At 37.4% G+C, this 14,773-nt stretch overlaps 1 protein-coding gene across 4 annotated transcripts in view; it reads left to right on the top strand.

The window, feature by feature from the left end:
- Positions 1-14,773, top strand: part of ppp1r13bb (protein phosphatase 1, regulatory subunit 13Bb) — a 63,995-nt gene continuing 49,222 nt past the window's right edge. Inside the window, exons 1-2 of one of the 4 annotated variants that reach the window (XM_049482200.1) lie at positions 1-366; positions 1,121-1,232. In XM_049482200.1, coding sequence (XP_049338157.1) covers positions 1,224-1,232 — 9 coding nt within the window. In that variant the 5' untranslated portion in view covers positions 1-366; positions 1,121-1,223. Of the gene's footprint in view, positions 367-1,120; positions 1,233-12,400; positions 12,548-14,773 lie in introns of those variants that run through there. The other 3 variants (XM_007230920.4, XM_049482202.1, XM_007230918.4) reach the window with 3 other exon arrangements.

Below are 14,773 nucleotides of genomic sequence, written 5' to 3'. Positions count from 1 at the left end.
ATTCCTGGCATTCCTCTCAGACGTGTCATGACATCAGTTATCTCCGTGCGGTGCACGGTGTGTGTTTGTTTCTGCGGTTCTCTCGTTATTTCGCAGGAAAGAGCAGAATTCTCTCGTTTCGTGGTTCATATCTGGGTAGTGGGTAGTGGAGCAGGAGAGCAGGGGCAGTGGGAGTGTGGGCAGGCAGCTCGGCAGCAGGAGTCGCTGGATCGCTGTGGGTTAGCTCACCGCTGCTAATAGACACCAGGAGGATCTCAGCCCTGCTGTTCAGTTATCGGGCTGAGGATTTCTGCCCTGCCTTCACAAATCAAGGATTACACGGTCTGCTGTGGAGGGGACTGTCTCAGCTTCATCCATGTGATTCAGGTAAGTAGAAAGATAGCTATATTTAACTTAACGTTAGGTTAACGTTAGATACTTTGGCTTCGTCAGTGTTTTGTTATGACTACAGTCTGCAAACCCGTTTCTTCAGCCAGCAAACCAACAGCAGTGTGTTGTGCTAGCTCGCTCGTGTCGACCATAACGAGTTTTAGAGGTGATTATTCCAGGATGTTTGTGTCTTATGCTGCAGGTCGTTGTCTAGTTTAGGTGTTTAGTCAATCCTCTGTGGTATAAGCATTGGACGGTGATAACAGCTAGCTAACTAGCTTACAAGTTCAGTTTGAACCAGCTAGCTAAATGAGCGTTAGCTTAGCTCGCTAAGGAAGCAGGGCCACAGCGCTAGCTGTAGCTCAGCAGCTGCTGACAGTATTAACCCAGATGTTTTGACCACTTTCGCTTGATAAATTCGGTTATACGACCTCCGCAGTTTTAAACTAGCTGACCCATATTAACTAGCTCCCTTGGTTTTGTTTTTCCTCAGTCAGTGTCATGTTTTTTATAGCTGGTTAAAGTTGTGTAGGTATATCTGTGGTTTAGCTTTAAGCGCTTAACTGCAGCTGGCTAACCTTAGAATGCCTCATGCCCAGTGTCCTACTTTTATTAATAGTATCTTAGCTCACCTAACTCTCGCTAAAGCACTGATTTCTCACTTTTAATGGGGCTAGCTACATTAATATAATATAGCAGCGTGGTGCTAGAATATGTGTTTTGAATTGCATTAGTTTCTTTCTGTTTACAGAGGATCCCCACTGGTGTGAGAGACCGAGTTAAAGGGGCAGAGGAGGATAATAAGGAATAGCAGCGCGTTTTTAGATCTCATCTCAAGTCCTGATGTTACAAAAATGATGCCAGTAAGTATATCTATCTATCTATCTATCTATCTATCTATCTATCTATCTATCTATCTATCTATCTATCTATCTATCAAACTGCATTTTACAGTTTGAAATCAGCAGCTGTCCTTTACATCTTGTCAAATTGTGTAATAAATAGAACACCCACAGTGATCCACATACACTTTTGTGTGATCCTTCACTTTGGCAGGTTCTTAAGTTACTTAACATGTCTTCTCCTAAAAAAAAAGAAGACTTTTTGTTTGTTTTCACTGTTGTTGTTTCTAAATGAGTGCTTTCAGTGTCAATGTGTTAATGCATGTAATGGATCCGGAAGCTTGCAAATGAATAATAATTTATTCTTTACAGATCTTAATGTGTGTTGTTTTATTTAGCGATGTAATTACAGCGTCACTACTGTTGAAATAAAATAGGGATTTAATCTCATATCTAGCTTACCAAACTCAGTCTTCCTTCTCATCTCATTCTAATGTGCCATCTTAATATCTATTATTAAAAAAACAGTCTTAAAATATTTGTAGTTCAAACACTTAGATTGTTGTATTGCTTTTTTAAGTGGTTGATAGGATGATTATTCCTATATATTTATACTGTACTGATGTGCTTTTGATTTCTCTAGGCAGTTTATTTGCAGTTGGTAAGTTACTATTGCAGTCCAAGTTACTATTGGATTCTAGGTGTTTGCAAAGTCCTGCTCCATGTCGTTGCTAGGGTGATGTTATGGTGTTGCTAGGTAGTTTCTTTGGTGTGCTAGGTGGTTGCTAGACTGTTTACTAGGTAGTTTTTTAAAAATATAAAATAAGAAGTCTAGCCATACGGAAATGTACGCCAAAACAACAATCTTTGTACAAAGCTCTGTTTGCCATTAGACTAAATGTTCGGGATTTGGACCCATGCTGATTTCTTGAAATAATTGGAAATAACAGTTGGACAAAAAGAAGAATAATGCAATTGGGACAAACAGAGCTGTTCATAATGTTGTTTAATTCTCTTGTTGTTGTTGTTCTATTTTGTTGTTATATTGATATAAAAAAAATTATATTAGAAAAATTGTGATGAATTGTGTTTCACAATCACAGAATGTCATTAATAAATACACTAACAAACATATTGCGATAGAAAATGTTCCAATAATCGTATTTCAATATATATTATGGAGAGGACATGAAAGGAGAGTATGGGGGTTTATTTTCTTTAGCAGTGTTTGTAAGTGCAGACAGGTGAATTAATGTGTGCAAGTTTCACAGACATCAATCGTACATTAACTCTGAAGGAATCTGATCACATTAAACATTACTTTGGTAAATGCACCCAGAGCTTTTAAATTCTCAGAGGATTATATGACCATACTCTTGATTTTAAATTTGTGCCTTTAACCTGATTAGATTGTATACGTCAATGGTGGATGGTTTGCCGCTAGGACTGTAGAGTAGGCTTAATTAGCCTTGACTGACCAGTAAGGCATAATCCCTGTCTAGTCTTAGAATACTTATCTAATCTAATCTCACTAATGTTGTGCTCAGATGCACCTCACGCGTATGTCTAATCTTCTGTTTTTTTTTTTAATCTAGATTCTATCACTTTCTACCAATAGAGAGCTGACTTTTCAGTCTTTGCTTTGGTTAACTGGAAAGTCTCACTGTTTCGAACAGATTGTTGGACTGCCCTTGTGTTCTTGCAGATTTGGAGCAACTAGTGAAAAGTGACCTAGTTGGTGTAATCTCCATAGAAAAGCACTTTCTGTAGATTGGGGTAAAAGAAAAATGGGAAACAAAAATAGAGTAATGCAATAGGCACAAACAATGTTGTTGCTCGGATGTTAATAATGTTTAAAACTCTTGTTGTTCTTCTATTGTCTTCTAATACTAATTCTAATTAGAATATAGTTTTTTCTTAATTATATATGGGTAGGAAAATTATGTTCATGGTAAACCTCACCTAGCATTGTTCTTTGATTAAATATCCTGGTTGAAATAAAGCAGCATCTTTTGATCAATATATATCAGCATTTGGTTGACCAATAACCTAGCAGTTAACAGACATTTTGACATGCAGTGTAGCTTCAGAGTCATACATACTTGAGTCTTATGATGCTAGAACATCAGTTTAACTTGAGTCTGATTGAGTTGTTTCCTTTCTGCAAGGAAGATGAATGCTTCTTTCTGTTTTAGTATAATTACAGCAACTTCCTCTCCTTTGGTTGGGTTGTCATTAAAGTCAAGCCACAGTAAGCACATGCAAGAAGGAGAAGGTAGGGGTGTGCTTGGGTTCAACTCGAGGTCAGTTCTGAACATTGTTTTACAGCCTCCTGCTGTGAGGGCAAGTCCCCTGACTGACATACTTGCAAGATGCGCGCACACACCCCTCATTCCAGATAGCCTAAGGAAACCTTCTTTAATCTTAACTGTGTCATAGACCGTTATGATGCTGTTGTGACCCATTGCACTATAAGGATATTGCTTTGTAAAACTGTTGCTTAGTTAAAGTCTATGAAACCACTCAGAATCACTGAGAATTTCTGATGAAATGATTCATTATAATGTCTTTGCACATTGCACATCTGTGCACTAAAGTGATTTTGGGTCGAGATGGACTGATCAGTATTTATCAGTGGCCGATATTTATCACAGATTGTTTTTCAGTACGGTCGTTCTTTCGCAGGTATGGGTTGAGGTCAGTGTTGCATACTATATGGCTCGTTTTTTTGTTTTTTAGACAAACCTGTTAATGTATCATAGTGTAATGTTTTCCTGTGCACAATGAGCCTCACTCAGAGCTGCTGTAATTCTTAACTTGGAAACATAATCTGATTGGCTCTCAGGTGGTTTAATTAGTGAAATATCATTTGAAAATCGGGCCCTATGAAATCCATTTTTTTTCATTCAACCTTTTAGTTTTTAGTTTTTCTTCACATTTTGGATTTTTATGTTTTAAATAGTGCTGTCAGACGATAAAAAAAAATAATAATTACTTGTTCTGTAATTTAAAAAAATATTTTTTTATGTATAATTTCTGCCCTGGGGCTTTTATTATAACTAAGTGGCAGGTGCTGGCCATGGTCTCCAGCTAACTGGAGATGCTAAATGTTTTCTGAGCTGAATTAATGGCTGATGTTTGATAACAGATGATTTGTGATGTGCTCTTTAGATTAGTAAGCAATTAGTCAGCGAACAGCTGATCTCAGCAGTAAGGATTGAAAGGTGTTTGCCTGGATGCTGACTGAGTTCTGAGATTAATTACTCAATGATGTTTAATAGCAGAATTATGTTACTCTACTGTTAAATATCAAATGTTTTGCTGTTTGATTTGTCTATGATGTCTGTACATTACTCTCATCTTTAGTTATGAATGTTAGAACACTGGCTCCAGACTTGAGTACATTTTCTTATTCTGTGTAATTTTGTCTTTATGTCTGAATTCTGCTTTTATTCCTAAATTCCGTGATTCCGTATGTGTTTTCCGCATTGCGGAAATCATAGAACAACACAAAACTTGATGATTATACGCTCTCATTTTGTGGCCCAAAGGTTAAAGAAACTGGCTTATTATTAGATGTTTAGATTACGTTGCTTTTCCAAGGATGAGGTGTCCTTAAGGGAAACATGTAACTCGCTAGTGTTTACTGTCACCGCTGGTTGAATTTAATTTTACTACTTTTTAATATCAGTAAATGTAAACAGTGCTTTTGTTTGCTGCACATTTTCTACATAGACCCACATGGATTAAAAAGCTGCAGCATTAATTGCATAATTGGGATGTTTCTTAACAAAGCAGGGCAGTTGTCAGTCACTGGTGTTGTAGTTTCATGCCATTTAATAATAGATTAATTGTTGTGACCCGGAGCCCGGCTGATCAAAGTGTGATTGACCCAGTGGCTGCGTTCCCACAATCAGCTGCCCCACATGGCAAAGGACTGTTCTAGTTAAAGACCTCCATGGAAGCTTCATCACAGCAGACATTCAGCATGACCTAGATTGCCGTCTCGTGCTGGGATGGCACAAGTGCATGATGGGAAATACCTACATACTGTATGAATGCCTACCAGCTATCTGTCTTGAGAAAGAAAGGAGTTTCAGTGCATGCTCACAGGCTGGAGTGTGGTGTTTATTTTAGTTCAAACCACAGGTAGAAACTCCCTGTGTTCAGAGTCAGAAAGTCAGAAAGAGGAGAGTCTTGCTACATTCCAGAGACCTTTGTTGTAATCTGTGTGTGTAAGTGTGGATACTGCAGAATGCCTTAACAGGGAGTTGACAAAGGACTGGCCGATAATTGATGTTTTCTCCACAGACCTGCAGTGACGGTTAATAACCACAGGGGGTAAATTCAGCAGATCAGATAAATAGGCCCAGTGGTGGCAATTAAATAGAAGCACGGCTTAACTGGGGTTGTCAGGACGCCAGGCTTTTGACTTGTACCCAGTGCACTGTTACAAAATGCTCCTGTGAAAAAATATGTAAAAACACTTGTGTAAACCAGTTTGCAAGAACCATATTCATATGCAATATAAAATATTTATATTGGTCCATTTTTGACCATAAAAAATAAGACCAGCAGATAATTTTACTCCTCACAGTCCAGTGCTGGTCATTGAAATGCATGATAATGCAAGCAAATGTAAACATACTTATATAATAGTCCACAAAAGCCACCTTCCTCCTTTGAGGTTTAACTGCTGTTGTTTTTATCCTTAAGGCATAGAAGACCTTATTAAAATAGATGTTTCTTTACAATATGAAGTGTATTGCAATGGGAATTTCAATTTGTTGTTTGTCAGTCATATGGAGAAAAGTACATATGTTATAAGGAGAACTCTGGTGTGAAATTGACTTTCGGTGTAGTAAATGATGATAAACAGATCCTGTAATTTTGTGCTTTTTGCCCAGCACTTTTTACAACAGGCACTTCAGGGCAGATAAATTGCCTTTTACAAAGTTATCCAGGCTCACAGCTTCTCACCTCATTGGTAGACTCCAGAGAGCCCTGTCATTTTAAATGAGGCACTAATAACTTAAAAATTACACAAGAAGCTTATTAAAAAAAACACCCGTAGGGTAGTCTAAACTCAGGGCGCTGCCATCTTAAAGTAAAGTCATGATCAGCACAGTGATAGCTAAGCTACAGGATGTAAACAGTAGTTTTTAATGAGCGTCTTGTTGTTATCTGATGCCATTTACACCTGGTAACTTCATGCAAATAAATTGTATATGGGTAAGGCCAAGCCACATACAAATACAAGTGTAAAATCACCTTTAAAACGTCTTTAACCTCTTTAAGACCCATTCGACAACCAAAACACCCAGTACAAATGAATATCGCCAGTAATAAATGGTAAAGTATGAGCTAATTTGCCCACACAGCAGACTAACTGGATATGCATTTTACTACCAAGTATAAATGCATTTGGTTAAAATCCAGATACTACTATGTGTTTTATGTGCCTCTGTCTACATGTGTATGTTCTTATTGCGTATATTCCTAGGCATAGGGCATATTGATAAGACATCTGATATGGCACTGTCATGCAGGGGGTGTCTGCTTTAATTAATATTGATTGTGATTGAGGATGTGTGTGTGGATCCCGATGCTGCAGGGAGATCTGACGAATCACAGCTCTGTCACTGAACAACCCAGAGAAATGCAGACGAGTTACAATAGCCTATACGTGATGCAGAGTAAGGTCCAGCCTCATTATTGAATTTAATTATTAGTTACTACAACAGGATCAGCGATAACGGCTGTAGTTCTGGGAGGATCACAGTGGCGTATCTAACTAAGAAGTAGTACTAGTACTCCTGGAGAATTGACTCACCATCACTGTTATTGTTAAGTGTATGTGTTACCATATAGTTTTTTTAGAGATATATTCTCTTGTGATGTTGGTATTAGTAGTTGGTGGTCTGCAAGCAGACTTAGTTAAGATATTCAGGCTAAGGTTCTTTTTCAGTCTGCAGGCACTGAAATTGAACGTTTTGAAACAGAATGCGTAGTGCTGTCCAGTACCGTATTTGGGTTTCTGTGCTGTCTGGACTGGTTTTTGAATTCAGATGCACAGATCTGTCTGGAACGCTTTGTCCGTCCTCGGTAGCCGCTCTGATCCCGTCATCTCTGGTCTTGACCTGGGAGTAGCCAATGGAGTTGGCAGAAATGCGTCAAGCAACCAATGAGCTTGAGATAGGGACACATGAGCAGGCTGTCTGGACGTTCAGTGTACATGGCACGGTGCTGTGGTGTGTGCCCTGCAGCACTACAGTGCCATCAGTGTCACACAGCCAGTCAGCTGAAGAGCATGCCCCTGTCCCTTCGTCTCCTCTGCTTGCGTGTGACTCAGCCAACCAATGGAGAGCTGAGGATGAAGTGCGCTGACTAACGCGCTGTTGTTGGGGGACTTCAGAGAAAGAATGCTGACCGTTTCAATGGTAACTGTTGAGGACTCAGATGGGACAATTTGTGTATATGCATAAAGCTGTTTGAAAAGCTAATAGTTATTTTCTACTGTAGTTTCTGTAATTTATCCAAAGCAGTAATGATGGTAAAGGCTATTTTATGTAGTTATGCAGCGTTCATTTTTTATCATGAAACATGCTGTAAAACAAGCATATACTCTATATTGAGTATTTGAATTTAAGTTGTTTTTCGTATATAAACAGTGATTTGACCTTGGTTGGGGTACCAAATGCTTAGATGAAGTTTTACCATCATTTTAAATAGTGCACTGATTTTCCTTTTCTGACAGGCATGCCAGGCCTTTCACCAGCTGTTTTAACAGGAATGGTCTGGCCCACAACAGCATAATATAGCAAAGCATAGCATAGTCATGGCTCGGTTTAATTTTAAACCTGTAATTATTTTTAGTGATGTGTCCTTTCAGTGTCTAGACATGTTAATGTGCTCCTGGCTAGATAAATAGAGATTGCAGTGTGGACTACAAGGGGTAGCTTTTAGCCTAGCACCCTTTTTCAGTGTCTTCACATGACCATCCAGTGACACTTGTAAACAGAGCTGTTGTAACCTGGTGCTGGTTTTAGGCTCAGTCACATGAACATAGACTGACTGTCTAGTGTTACTGCTTTACTGAAGTCTTTACTATTTTCCAACCTTTTTTTGAGCTGATTCTAGACCAGCAAGTTCAGCCATTAGTTTTTACAGTTACTCAAAACTTCTTGTTACTCCTCCATCATCCTTTGCTGGCCTCATTACAGATTAATTCACTTTCTTTTATGCATCTCTTTGAATTGCAATCCTTGAAATCCAGGAGCTTCTCAAATATGAATGTCAGCTCTCTTGAGAAGAAAAAAACTTTAATAAGAAATGAAGGATGAGGGTAGGAACCCTCTCATATATCACTTTTGTGCTTTTCAGAGATATTTTGGTGTATGGGGCCGTATGGTATGAATTTTGTACACTTTTGGTTTAAAAAAAAAAATCTTCCATTCATTGTCCTGTATCTGTTTGTTCTTGCAGAAAAATTGAGTCAAATCTATTTGTGGTTAATTTATGAGAGAAAAACACTGTTAATGAGAGACATTGCCAGGCAACTAATAAAAAAGGGTTACTTACAAAAATCTAGTCTAAAGTCATATTTTGATTAGATAAATTTCTCAGGGGGATGTCTTGCATCCATGCAGCAATAATTATGACAAGATGATTGAAAGTATCTAAGTTTTTCTATCAGGTTTCATACGGTCATGAAAAACCTGGAAAAGACATAGAATCGAAAAAATAATCCAGGGAAGTTTTGGAAAAATAAAAATATTCAAAGTTTTGGAAAACTAATGGAAATCTTTTCCATCTTGGTCTGCAAATCTTTGTCTTTCCGTTTATCGACTGAGAAAATCTATTTTGAGCTAATAAATACGTCAGCTCAGAGTTATTTCAGTAATTTAGCCCTACGCAATGGAGCTCTCAGGATCTGATACACATTTTATTATTAAAGATTGTGTGTCAGATTCATTTTAGACTTATACTATAATCAATTTCGATTATAGTTTTAGTTGATTTTTGGTTTAATTGTCCATGTTTGCACTGATGTTTTAAAATAGTATGGTGATGAAAATTTCCCTGGAAGGCATTAAAAAGTCATGGAAATTTAATTGTTAAAAAGTTTATGAACCCTGTCTATTACATAGTCACATTCACATCTGTTGCATCTAAGCTAATATTTCAAGACAAAGTAAATTTCAAATTATTATTATTTTTTTTTTAGTTTATAAAGTGTTACCGAAGGGTCTTGGATATGTATGCTTGGAAACACAATATTTGATGTGTACTAGCAGCCAAAAAAGGCGAGATGAAATTTTCTGGGGTAGGGGAAAATCTTGTGGGCGATACTAAAATTATGAGACCACCATTGAGCTCTGTGAAAAACAGCAGGTAGTTCAGCCTGTAATTTTCTCAGAGGAGGACAGAGTGCAACATAGACGTAGTTGATGTAGACAGAAGTAAAATCACAGAGGAACAGTTATGAAATTATCCCAGGACACCATGCAAATGTCAACTCACCCAAATAGAGCTTTAGTCATCTGTTTAACTCTTAAAATGTACAATGGTTGCTAAAGTGTAAATAAATAAAAACTTCCAAAACGTCATAATTAGAGCTGAGAGAAAAGTTTAAAATACAAGAAAAAAGGTAGTTTATGGTCCTCTGTAACACACTCAGCAGCTGACCGTCTAGCAGTTTGTGGTGTAACTCTTGGCAGGATGTAATGGGAACTCGGTGCCAGTTTAGAGCATTAGTTTGGCCAAACTGTTCTAGTCTTTCACACTATTGTAATTTTCTGCTCTTTTCAGGGTGCTGAGCTCTTAGCCAGGAAGAAAATGTTTTGGGCAAGTGGTGCCTGCAAATGTTTAACACGGCTCAGGTTTCCAGAACTCCTGTTGTTTCAGTTTCTGCTCTCAATCAAAGCTGGCCAAATTCTCTTTGTGGGAGCTCTTACTGATATAAAGGAATTAAAAAAGCTTATGAGTCGACAACTGTAATGAAACACTTGAGGGGGGGGGGGGGGGCAGTAGTAAGCCTGAACATTTTGTAGACCCACATGTACATTTTAGTACAAAAAAATACTGGAGGACTTTATTGTTTTACTCTAGTTAACGAAATATCTACAGCAAAGACAATGAACAAAGATATAAAAGCAACAGATAATGCTCACTAACTGTGGACCTCAATGTGCAAGTTAATTTCTTGTGTGATTGCCCACAGGAGAATAGCCTACTTACTATAAAGCTCATACACTGTACCAAAAACAATTCAATTCCGTTTTTTTGTAATTTCTCTGATTCTTATTGAAAATTGTTGCTGTACATTTAGCAAACAAAAATATTGTACCTGGTTGTCTTTCACAGCTTCATGTGGTTGGCCATACAGCCTGATTAAGGCTTTTTACAGCAAAGTAGCTGTTGCGTTTGACCACAAACGGCTTTACTTAGTCATCTGTGTGTGATTAAATGTTTGGGGTGTAAATACAGTGAGTAAAGACTACTATACAACTGTTTTATGGTTTTGGAATTAGTCTGTTTACAGCTAATGCAATGGCTACTGCAGAATGTTTTTTTTAATGAAGAGACCAAACTATCATTATTCAACTATGCATAAATAAACAGATGAATAAACAGATTTATATACTTCCTTAAAACAATGCATTAAGAACACTGCATTATCATTAAAAATGTGTAAATTATAAATCAAAGTGTAATGCATAGTAAAATGTCATGTCTGCTATTCCTGTTCCCTGCACTGCAGTGTCCAAAACATTAAATTTTTAAAAGTCATTTTTCCTTAACTTAAAAATGACTTCTTATGGCAACAAGCAATTGAACTATTGATTTATTAAGCTCAGATGAACACTTGCATTGTGAGCACATAATTTGATTAAAAATGTTGTTCGTTATTTAAGTACTAAACACCGATTTGCTTGTTACTGCAAGTCAATTTTCTAGGTTGAGTGGAGAAAAAAAAAACAACACAAAATTTGTCATGTTAATATTTTTCTTTTTTTATAATACTTAAAAAGGGATAACATATCTAGCCACAAATGTTGACTTATTTACGGAGCTGGTTAGCCTCAAATAAGAGTTGGGAGTATTAGAAAAGCCAATGTTTAACCTGTTTTCAGCTTTTAAGCTTTTGGGATTTTGACATGTTTTGTTCCAAAATGTCATCCAATTTAAATTTCCTTTTACCTGTTGGACAAGTAATATCGCCAAGCTAACTTGAATTAAGTTTGAGATTATTGCTTATAGTGACATTAACAGCAATAGTGGTCACTCAGCTGCTTTTCTTTTCCCCTTATTTAAAAAAAAAAAGCTTTTATCAGCTGGATCTACTTTGGCATTCATAATTAAAAGCTGTCTGTTCAGAATAGGTCTCTGCTTCCTATTCCATCATGACATCTGAATATGGGACCATCCATCATTCATTAATTATAGGAAAAGGAGCTCAGTGATCGCCTACTCCTTTTTCTGTGTGCTCTTCAGCTTCATTAAGGATCTGTCCAGCTATTGGATGAGTTTGATTGTTAATGGGCTGTCTGTCTAGATATCTGCTATATGTAGTTTTCCAGCCAAAATGTGTGGACTCAAGCAAATGTGTGCTTGCTCCCCACAAGATGGTGTGATAGACAGTCACACATCAGGGCCTAAATGCTTTTTGTTTAAAGCCTGTGTTTATAGGATTAACATACGAGGGCTATATAATGGAATGTGATCATTCATGTGTGATGATCCTTGATGTTTGCACTGTGCCAGGGCAGAAATTTACATTGCTGTTGCTAAAAAGGGCCATTAGTGTAATGAGCTTGGACTATGTGTATATAGGAGCAGGATGCATATAGATGAGCATACATACAAGTGCCTGTCCCACTCCCTGCAGCACCTTTAGGTTTGAACATCCTTCTGGATGGGGATTGGTAATGCTGCACCCTTTACAATCTTGATGAGAAGTGCACCCTCCTCAGTCTCTCTCTCTCTCTCTCTCTCTCTCTCTCTCTCTCTCTCTCTCTCAGCAGTCGCACAGCGAGCATGACTCTTTAAGGCTCCTCTCTGCAGGGATTCCTTCTTGCGCAGGGCTGTTTGCTTAATTCTCTGAGTGTGTGTGTTTTTTGTGATGGGATAGAGAGGCACAAAGGGTCCTGTGGACATAGGGCTGTTTGTAGCAGTGTGTCGTCTTGTTTGATGCCCGCGGGATGAAGAAGTTTGTAACCATTGTCCTTCGTGGCCTGGTCAGCCTGTCTAAGGAAAAGCCCTGGGGGAAAGAGCATGTTCAACATCTGAGGAGAGAGGGCAGGAGAGGACGGACTGCATCCAAGTGGAGTAAGGTGATGATCTTACTTGGCCTGCAAGGTGGGAGGGCCCATCTCTTACCACAGTAACATGTAGCTAAAATGTAGCTAAGCTAAATTAGGTGTAAGATTAGTTGTTGCAGGTTTGGGGAGTGTGGTAATTAAAAAAAATGTTTATTCTTACAACAGAAACATGTATTTTATAGTATTCTCAACTAAATGCTTCATAATTAATATTTGGAGAAGGGGTGTCAACATTAGGGTGCTTCTAAACAAACAGATTCTCATCTATAAGTAAACTACATAACTTTTTACTGCGTAAGTTTTATTTTTATAGTGATCGTCTAATTTAAAGTGTCTTGATGTTAGATATGTCTTGATGGGCTTCTACCCTGAGACCACACTTTTAGTAAGTGATTGTATTCTTACAGTACATATATATATCATAATGAGAATAATTTTGCTAGCCTATTAGTATAAGCAAACAGTACCCCGGCATGCTTTACTATAGTTACGTTGGCTTAATATTAGCCTTTAAACAATATTCAGTGAGTATAGAATTAAATTGAAAGAAGTTTCACAAATAACATCATAATAAATCTCCAGGCCTTGTTTTATTGGCATTGCATAAATCCAGAAACAGTCAGTTATTAGCATTGATCCACAGTGTTCAAAAGTGCTTAAAAATGAGTGTTTCCTTTTTTTAATGTGATCAATGTGTAATTTATACCCAAACACCATAAGGAAATCGCTCTAATCACCAAGATTATCATCAGTCGCCCTTCTTCAGCACTGTCCAATAGTCCTGCTTTTATTGCACTTAATAGAATTGCTTGTTATTATGATAATGGATTAGGTCTGAAGTATTGATGTTGGGAGGAGGGTGGTAATGGAAATACTCAGTAGGGGCTGTGTGCTCTCTCATCCTTGCTGGCAGTCGTAATCTTTTCATCCCCATTGTTCCGATTAATCTCATCAAAGAAGGCTGCAACTGCTTCCTAAACTCTTGGACATCTGAATCTGAATAGTGGCTGTCCTTTTTTTCTGCTCCCCGTCCTCTTCCTACTGCAGAGAAAAATCACAGTGGTGCACCTTTTTGTCATCACATTCATTTTGTCCTTTTCACAGAAAAGAGAGTTTTTGAAAGAAAGGATGTATTCAGGTTTTAGGATGGTGCTACGCTGCTGCAGTACTGACAACTAGCTTGTTGTGTCATTGAAAGTGTTCTGGTTGGATTTGCACTGATGGGTTTTAATACTTGTTTAGAATAACAATTGAAAAGGTTTTCTAAAAGTAAAGCCTTGAATCTGAACTGCTCATCATTAAGTTTAACTTCACAGTGTCATTGTCTTCAGCAGTAATTTTGAATAATTTCTTAAAACGACCAGAATAAGTGGCAGCATACATATAAAAAAAAATCCTTTTCTTTCCAAAATGAACACAAGGTCAGTGTTAGGAATGTTTATTGGGAAGAATGCTGCCTTTAAGATCTCTTCAGAAATTCCTAGGTTGGAGGTTGTTTGTACAACTCTGCATTCAAGGGTTTTTTGGTCGGGTGTAAATGGACAACATAAGGAAAATCCTTTTGTTTATACTTTTGGTTTACTATTATAAAAAAAAAAACAGGAGGTTTATTTTGCCCTACTCCAAGGAAAAAAAAAAAAAAAAAAAAAAAAAAAAAAATATATATATATATATATATATATATATATATATATATATATATATATATATATATATATATATATATATATATATATATACGTATATATATATATATATATGTATAAAGTCAATATATGTGCATGAGTTAACGCTTTAGACTATTCCTTGTTCCTATTCCTCTAAACTAATATCAACAACAACCTGAACAGCTTAAAACTATTGCTAAAAAGCACAACGTTTTTACCGTTTACTGTAGGAGCGGGATCCATACTGTAAGCTGCTTTGACCTCTTGTTACTGACACGCCCCCAACTGGGAAATTTAGAGAGTTTCCCGCTGGTAAATACGAGTTTGTGGTGTCGTAGATGTGCTCTCATCTCGTAAGTACGATTTTTCCAACACGACTTGAAGGCAGCAGTAGCCAGCAATGTGATATGAGAGTTAGGTACTGTTCACATTTGAACCGGTACTATTACTCAGTTGTTCTGAACAGATATAATCTGTAGATATAGATATATAATGGGAACTGAGAACAGTGTGATAATTAGGGGTAGGTAATATGACGATATTTCAGGGTATAATATCATTCACGATATTC

The sequence above is a fragment of the Astyanax mexicanus genome, chromosome 1 (genome assembly GCF_023375975.1).
Source record: "Astyanax mexicanus isolate ESR-SI-001 chromosome 1, AstMex3_surface, whole genome shotgun sequence".
NCBI classification, from domain to species: Eukaryota; Metazoa; Chordata; class Actinopteri; order Characiformes; family Acestrorhamphidae; genus Astyanax; species Astyanax mexicanus.
Note: the sequence above shows the minus strand (reverse complement) of the source record. Positions and strands in the feature narration are given on the sequence as shown.